The sequence below is a fragment of the Bicyclus anynana genome, chromosome 20 (genome assembly GCF_947172395.1).
Source record: "Bicyclus anynana chromosome 20, ilBicAnyn1.1, whole genome shotgun sequence".
Lineage (NCBI taxonomy): Eukaryota > Metazoa > Arthropoda > Insecta > Lepidoptera > Nymphalidae > Bicyclus > Bicyclus anynana.
In genome coordinates, this window is record NC_069102.1 from 9616993 (window position 1) to 9625163 (window position 8171).

At 37.7% G+C, this 8171-nt stretch overlaps 2 protein-coding genes across 2 annotated transcripts; one reads left to right on the top strand and one right to left on the bottom strand.

Moving 5' to 3' along the window:
- Positions 1–99: 99 nt before the first annotated feature.
- On the bottom strand, positions 100–2232 carry LOC112057986 (lipoma-preferred partner homolog). The gene has a single exon (XM_024098619.2). The coding sequence runs from the start codon at positions 1958–1960 to the stop codon at positions 563–565; it is 1398 nt and encodes a 465-aa protein (XP_023954387.1). The 5' UTR covers positions 1961–2232; the 3' UTR covers positions 100–562.
- A 465-nt stretch (positions 2233–2697) lies between these two features.
- Positions 2698–7588, top strand: LOC112057991 (tRNA selenocysteine 1-associated protein 1). The gene is made up of 6 exons (XM_024098628.2): positions 2698–2886; positions 2961–3092; positions 3676–3904; positions 4628–4842; positions 5841–6012; positions 7414–7588. Exons 1-6 carry the CDS (start codon positions 2854–2856, stop codon positions 7533–7535), a joined length of 903 nt encoding a protein of 300 aa, XP_023954396.1. The 5' UTR covers positions 2698–2853; the 3' UTR covers positions 7536–7588.
- Positions 7589–8171: the final 583 nt, after the last annotated feature.

The window sequence follows — 8171 nt, forward strand, 5'->3', positions numbered from 1 at the left end:
TCAGTTTGAAAACCATACATAATGGAATTAATTTGGCAAATCCAAGGAGTGTTAAGATATTTGGGTAATATGGTTTGAATAAACAAAAAATGCATAATGTTGTATATTTTAAATATTTATTGTATAAATATTCAATACAGCTGCCATCAAATGCATGCATAAGCACTTAAATACTAAAATAATGATTATAAAGTGCATTTTAAATGCTCTGTAACATTTTATTTTATGTAAATATATTATGTTATTCCATAATTGACTTTAAATATTTATTTAATATCACAATTTAAATTATTATCAATTTTGGATTTCCAAACAATGTTCATACACCATGTCAGTCTTAATTTAATATAATATATCTCTATATACCTTTACTTAGACTGTATAAGACTTACCAAAATAGAACATTTTATACAATACAATAAGTGATAAATACATTACTGATACTTACAAACTAGGAATAAATTAATGGCAGAAATAAAAGTAATATTGATAAAGTATTATTACGTCAAAACAATAACTAAAAAAATAGAAGTCTTATCTGGGTGGTGATAAGTTTATAAATTTATAGGTCTGTAGTCATTACATTGGTAAGCAGACGTATGCGATGAGCATTGCAAGCTTTACACAAAATGTGATCATCAAGTGGATAACATCCTCGGCCTTGTGCTTCAGAAGATAGTACTAGGCCACAGTCTTCACATTTATAACAACGCACATGGAAACTTCGGTCTAAAGCGACCACTCTTACAGTTTCTTCTTCACCCTCTTCAGGCATAATCGGCAACTCACATACACAGCAGCGTGGTGCAAACTTTTTATGAAAGTCTTCAATGCAGTGGATTTGATTCATTGCATCTACCGTAAATGGTACACCGTCAAGACTTTTCCCACAAACAACACATGTGAAACAAGTGGGGTGATAGGGTTTGCCTGTTGCTCTCAAAATTCTATCTAAAATTGGATCATTGCAGACTGAACATTTTTCCAAAGTTTCATAATAATCTACCTCACAATAAGGATTTCCTTCCACAGCATAAAAAGGTTTGCCTTGCAAATTCATATTGCAATGATGGCAACAGAAACACGTCACATGATACACATTCCCCATTGCTGTGCATCCTGAACTTTCACCAACAACTCTTTGGTCACATATAACACATGTACCAAAAACGTCTAAGTCTTGACTGTCACTTATGGACTGAACGAGCATATTAGTCAGTGCATCGACCTCTTCTTCCTTGGGGAGTGGAGATTTACCAGCAGGTCTCAGGTTGCTTTTATAAGTTTGATTGTTGTTTGTTTGTCCCATATTTATGGATGGGGTTGGATTAATAGGCTCATAAAGTGATTCATATGTTGAAGCTTGTGACACTCCATACTCAGGATATTCATTTTGATATATGGCAGGATAAGATGGCCTGTCTTGATTATAAGGCAGATTGGCTGTGGCTCTCATTAATTCACTATAATTGGAGCTGACCGGTGACGGTGGTGGTAAAAACTCTTCATTATGATTCGAATCAAAAGACTTGGGAGCTGTGATATGCAATGGAGGAGGAGGTGGTGGGGGTGGATTATTACTGTACATGGCGGTATAACCTTTAGTTGGCATTGATGTGTTCTGTCTGAATGGATGGCTATGAAGTGACAGTTGTGTTATATTTGCGTAATCCTTATGCATTGGATGAATATTACTAGGATGCCGCGGTACGTTGCTATACGTTGGTGGAGGCGGCGGCGGCGGCGGCACAAAGTTTTGTATTGGAGATATTTTAGTAGAAAAAGAAGGCTCACGTAAGGTGCTGACGGCAGCGCTGCGAGGAACTTGTGGTTGTGCCTTCTTTTTGGGTGGCACAGCTGGTGGTATCTTTTTCATTTTTCCAGGTGAACTTTGATCTTTTGCCATCTGTAATTCGGCTAATTGCTTTTCTAAGGCATCCATATTATCAAGACGTGACATTTTAGAGTAGATTATATGTTTAACTTTTTGATTAGTTTATCTCAGCAACACATGTTTATTTTATTGAAATGTATGTAGCATTCAGTAGCAGTAGTTCCACTTCTATATTTCAACTCTATGACAAAGAAATTGGCTATAAAATATAAATATTCACATTCACACAAGTGAAGTACTAATAGTACTTTGAACTTTCTTTTCTTTTCTTAATTCTTTGAAATTGAATCTTGATTGTTGACTTGAGCATGAGCTTGACTCATATTTTTGACCACAGATACAGATAATAAACAGATCTATAGCTATGACCACAAACAGCCATGAACAAAGAACATAAATTACTCCCAGGAAGCCATGATTCACTCATGATCCTTATCATTAATCTGTGATCCATGTCATGAGCCATAGCGTCCACAGATTACTATTATTTGTCTATAATATAGTGACGCACGGAATATTTTGACCACGAATTAATTGAAATTTACGAAATATCGTAACTCGAGAATAATATGATATTTTAGTATTTAGCTACTTTAATATTGGTAATTTATTAAAGATCATTTTGCACTTTATTGGCACTTTACGTACGTATGATACGTATGTACGTATGATACTAAACGTACAGAAATCTGTGGTTGGCCTACGCCTATAAGAACTCGTATCCAGGGCCGCATTACGAATATAAAAAAGTACTTAACTCTTCACGGTTCAGTTCATCTGTCAATTTCATGCTTTGCAAGCTGTCAATGTCAAACTAAATAAAATAAATAATGTTTTGAGGTGTTGAGTGTGTGAGATATTTTCTTAAAATAAAATTACATATCAATGTTTAATTGATTTTTTAAGGATTGCAAAATACAATTTTTTAAACTGCTTACAAACTCAAATAATAATCGAGAATGTCGATGCAGTGTCAATTATGGATGGGCAGCGTAAGGTTTTGTTTTCGTGTTTTATTTGTCTTCAATTTATTTCGGTTTGTTTATAATTATGCTGTAAATTTTAGCTGGAGCCGAATATGACGGAGAGTTTTATAATGGCTGCATTTCATCGGATGGGACAGCGGCCGCTGGCTGTTAAAGTTATGAGAAATAAATTTACGGGCGAACCTGCCGGTTATGCGTTTGTTCATTTTCAGGTATGTTTAACGCCTAGTTTCTTTAATAAAGACTATTTTAAGTCCGGTCATTAACTCTTAAACTAAATACAATGTTGACCGGGCTCACCAGACTTCAGACAGAAGTGGCAGTTCTAAATTACCACTAACATTCACCTTTATTTTTCATTTGTTTGTTATGAAGCTCTGGAAACTACTGACCCAATATTTGAAATTCGTTCGCCAATGTCAAGTTACATTGTCAGTGAGTATTACAGGCTATATTTTATCCCCGTATTCCCACAGACATGGGAACTATGCGAGTGAAACCTCAGGGTACCAATTTGGGCTCATGCCCATTTTTAAATCACCTAGCAACTTTGATTTATCACTCCTTTGCCTGAGGCTTACGATATTGTGTAATATCTCTTTCTTTTATCAGTCTTATTCCACCCTGGATTAGGTAGTTGGCTGTTGGGTGAAAGAACTCAGTACTTATAACTCATGCATATTAACTAGACACCTGGATACCTAACACATCCATACAAACACAGTACAAACATCATTAATCCGCACTTGCTATATACTTGTTTTGTTTTTTAATGTTGTTCTATTTATTTTTAAGACTGACGAGGAAGCAATAGATACAATGCATAAACTGAATGGGAAACCCATACCCGGCACTTTTCCTGTGGTGCGCTTCAGACTAAACACTGCATCACGGGAAGCTCGATCTAACATGCAACAGGAGAGAGAGTTCTCGGTGTGGGTCGGTGACCTCAGTCCTGATGTAGATGACTACTCACTATACAGGGTGTTTGCTGGGAAATACAATTCAATAAAAACTGCTAAAGGTATATAAATTTATTGATATTGGTTAGTGCTTACTGTGTGTTATAGGCTAACTGCCTGACTGTTAAAGTAGTTGCCCTGTGGTAAAACCACTTACAGGCTATAGAGTAAACGGTCAGGCTACAAAATATTCAGCTTTACTTCTAAGAAATTTTCAGAGTTGATGAAGTTAACCCCAGTACCTCAGAGTTTTTTTATTTTTTACAAGTTAGCCCTTGGCTACAATCTCACCTGATGGTAAGTGATAATGCAATCTAAGATGGAAGCTGATTAACTTGTTAGGAGGAGGATGAAAATCCACACTCTTATCCGTTTCTACATGGCATCAAACTGGAACGCTAAATCCCTTGGCGGTATGTCTTTGCCAGTAAGGTGGTAACCAGCTACCAGTCAGACCTAGACCAATTAAATAAACCTCAAGTGGCCCAGCTGGGGATTGAACCCAGGACCTCCATCTTGTAAATCCACTGTGCATACTACTGTGCTGTGATGGTTAAATAATTTATTACCACCAATACTAATCAACTCGATGATAACCCAGTCAACCAGTATTGGTGCAGTATGGGGTTTTATAGTCCTTCTCCTATTAGGCCTAACCCTGTAGTAGGTTGTTTAATATAGGCTGATAATGATGCCGAACTAAAAGTGCTGAATCAATGTTTATGAGACCTATCCAAATATTGATATTACTATTTAAATCTATATGTATTTTATAAATATTTCAGTAATACTAGACGGTTCAGGCTATACAAAAGGTTATGGCTTTGTAAGGTTTGGCAGTGAGGATGAACAGCGCAATGCTCTTTATGCTATGAACGGATACACAGGTCTAGGCAATAAGCCTCTAAAGATATGTACAGCTGTGCCCAAACCTAAAGGAGCTGTCACTACACAAAACACAGCACCCACTACAAACACACCATCTTATAGCAGTGGGACGGTATGTAATAATCTGATTATTATTATAATCTAATTATTCTAATCTAATCTAAATATATAAAACTCAAAGGTGACTGGACGGATCGTGCTGAAATTTGGCATGCAGGTAGATGTTATGACGTAGGCATCTGCTAAGAAAGGATTTTGATCAATTCTACCCCCAAGGGGATAAAATAGAGGTTAAAAGTTTGTATGGAAAGTGCTTCATTTTACAGAGTTACAGTTTTGAAAATTTGTTCATAAATCATGAAAAATAATGAAATATAACTTGATTCAAGAATTTATAAATTCAACCTCTAAAGTGGTGAAATAGTGGTTTACATTGACTTCCTCACGGATGAAGTCGCGGTCGTCCGCTAGTTAGATTATATATTAGGACTTGAATATGGGCAAAGTTTATAAGAGTTTTAGGAGACAAATTAAATGCTTTGGACATAGCACATACAACTAATTATGAGAGACAATAGAAGAGGTAGAGGAAGGCCTTTGTCCAGCAGTGGGGTGAATTATAAATAAGCAATATTTAAGAAGCTTTATGTATTTCTTTTAATAGATGTCTGGTCCTTTTGAAGGCCAGTGGTAATTTATCTTGATTTTCAATGAAGTAAGTTGTAACCTACAGACTGATATAAGTTAATCACAGTTGAACAAATACTTTTGTGGGCGGTGACAATTCACTGGTAATCGAAAATGTGCTTGATCGCATATCGTTGGTCTAGATGTGATGCCTCGTAACTAACAATTTTTGGTAAAAATTGATTTTGATGCAGAAAGCTTCAAACAGCTTTTCCGGTGGTAGCCCATAAATATCTTGTAGTACGTACATTAAAAAACGTTTTTGGTCGCATAAAACGACTTTTAGTGATACCTATAAGATGTTTCTTGTCTCTCCTGTAAAGTTCGAACTTACGAGCTATCACATCTAGACCGACGATATCGCAGTGACCTATTTTGCTACAAATCCATTATCTTGATACTGATGTTCAGTTCTAATTATAGGAATATAACCACTATTACGACCCAACGGCCTATTGGAACAATTACTCAGCGTGGTCGGGTTACTACGGTCAGGAGCAGAGCACGGCGCAACCGCCGCAGCAGCCCATCGTGGACACCACGCAGCCGCCGCCCGCCACCAAACCGCAGCAGAATGACGACTTGGCGCTCGTCGGTGAGTATCAACAATTACTGACGTGGTCGGGTTCCTACAGACAGGAATAGACCGCCGCAGCAGCCCATCGTTGACTCCACGCAGCCGCCGCCCGCCACCAAACCGCAGCAGAATGACGACTTGGCGCTCGTCGGTGAGTATCAACAATTACTGACGTGGTCGGGTTCCTACAGACAGGAATAGACCGCCGCAGCAGCCCATCGTGGACACCACGCAGCCGCCGCCCGCCACCAAACCGCAGTAGAATGACGACTTGGCGCTCGTCGGTGAGTATCAATATTTGCCTCTTTTGTAAACAGTGTTCAAACTGAATTATGGAAGTATTAGAAGCTATATTTTATTTTGTCCCGTCAATAATAAACATATTAGCGAGTGACGTCATTCATAGAGATAACAGCGTGATTGACGTTTGCAGTGATGTGATTATATCACGTCACTGCAAGCGCCAATCACAAACGGATGCCTTGTAGCGAATGACGTTACAGCTTATGATTGGCGTTTGCGGTGACGTGATATAATCACAATTATAAAATAAAAATACAATTTTGTTTTATAAAAATATTACAATTAGGAGATTATTTTCACAAATAAGAATGTGATTAGAGTTTCTAAAGAGTGAGAGAGGCATCTAAACTGCCTCTATGCAAAAATTTTTCTTAGTTTTGTACAGCAGGCGAGTAGCCTTTTACTGACGTGGTCGGGTTAATACGGACAGGAGCAGAGCACGGCTCAACCGCTGCAGCAATAATTTGATATAGAGATAAATTGTATTTTGTAGCAAAGCCACTACTTCCCACTACCCCCAAAAATCCATGTTATTTTTACGTACCAGAATATTACACGAACGTAGTAAGCGTCCTCTATTTTATCACGTCGCCATTACAATCATTAAAAACCCATACTTATCCGGTTCACCACGCTGGCCTAACGCGGATTGACACACTTCACAGTCTTCACAAGAGAATGAAAAAAATCTAAAGTATGCACGTTTCTTCACGATCTTTTTCCTTCTCTCTTTGAGACACGTGATATTTGATTTTTTTTAATGCACATACTCGTAACTGAAACGTTCGAGGTCCATGCCCCAGACCGGATTCGAACTTACGCCCTCCGAATAGAAGGCAAAGATCACATCCTGGATATCACGGATATCGCTTGGCTGGTGGGAGGCTTTGGCCGTGGCTAGTTACCACCCTACCGACAAAGACGTACCGCCAACGTGAGTAACCGAAAGGGGTGTGGATTTTCATCCTCCTAACAAGTTAGCCCGCTTCCATCTTAGATTGCATTATCACTTACCATCAGGTGAGATAGTAATCAAGGGTTAACTTTTAAATAATATCAAAAAAAATATCGCCATTCAAATACGATCTAGAAATTAAATATTTATACTTTTTACAGATCACAAGAGGTCAATCGATGTGGATCAACTGAACCAAGAGTTTTTGGACCCGGAACTTTGTATATGGGACGCGCTCGAGTCGTCGCAATGGTTCCCGCACGAAATCGTCGAAGCGCACTGATTATTTAGGGAACATAATAGCAATTAAGTTAAATAAAATTATCATAGAACATTCCTGTGTTTTTTATTGATTTATTTACATTAATGCTTCTTAAGATAAGTGCCTCAAACGTACAAAGACAAAAGCAATACACATAAGAGAAGACAAAAAAGGAAATAGACGACGACATTCGATTTTGATGTGACTTTCACTCACACCAATACACCTAATCATTTTTTCAGCAATAGGCAATAATATATTATGACCGACTGAATGTGGACGAAGTCGTCACTGAACACCGATTTTTCTGTTAGATATGTCTCGTGTTGTCGTAAGCAAAAATATGGAATGCCCTTTCGGCATTTGTGTTTCATGACACATATAATTTGAACACCTTCAAAGCAAGAGTGAATAGGCATCTTCTAGGTAAGCGCGCTCCAACTTAGACCGCATTAATGCTTACCATCAGGCTTAACTGTAGTCAAGCGCCTTTATTGCATAAAAAAAACGTGACTACATAAACACCGCAAAAGTGATCCGAATTTAACTAGGTACTCCACTAAGTGCATACATGCACAATTTTGTGTTACTTACATTATATAATTATGTGTATGTAGTTTCCTATGCGTCTAAATGACATTAAGACAATTAACCACC

What these genes read in the sequence shown, in the direction of transcription:
- LOC112057986 (XM_024098619.2), bottom strand. Translation starts at nt 1,960, where the DNA reads ATGTCACGTCTTGATAATATGGATGCCTTAGAAAAGCAATTAGCCGAA.
- LOC112057991 (XM_024098628.2), top strand. Translation starts at nt 2,854, where the DNA reads ATGTCGATGCAGTGTCAATTATGGATGGGCAGC. An exon ending in CATCTTATAGCAGTGGGACG is followed by an intron (nt 4,843 to 5,840) that starts GTATGTAATAAT and finishes TTCTAATTATAG; the next exon opens with GAATATAACCACTATTACGA. An exon ending in TGACGACTTGGCGCTCGTCG is followed by an intron (nt 6,013 to 7,413) that starts GTGAGTATCAAC and finishes TACTTTTTACAG; the next exon opens with ATCACAAGAGGTCAATCGAT.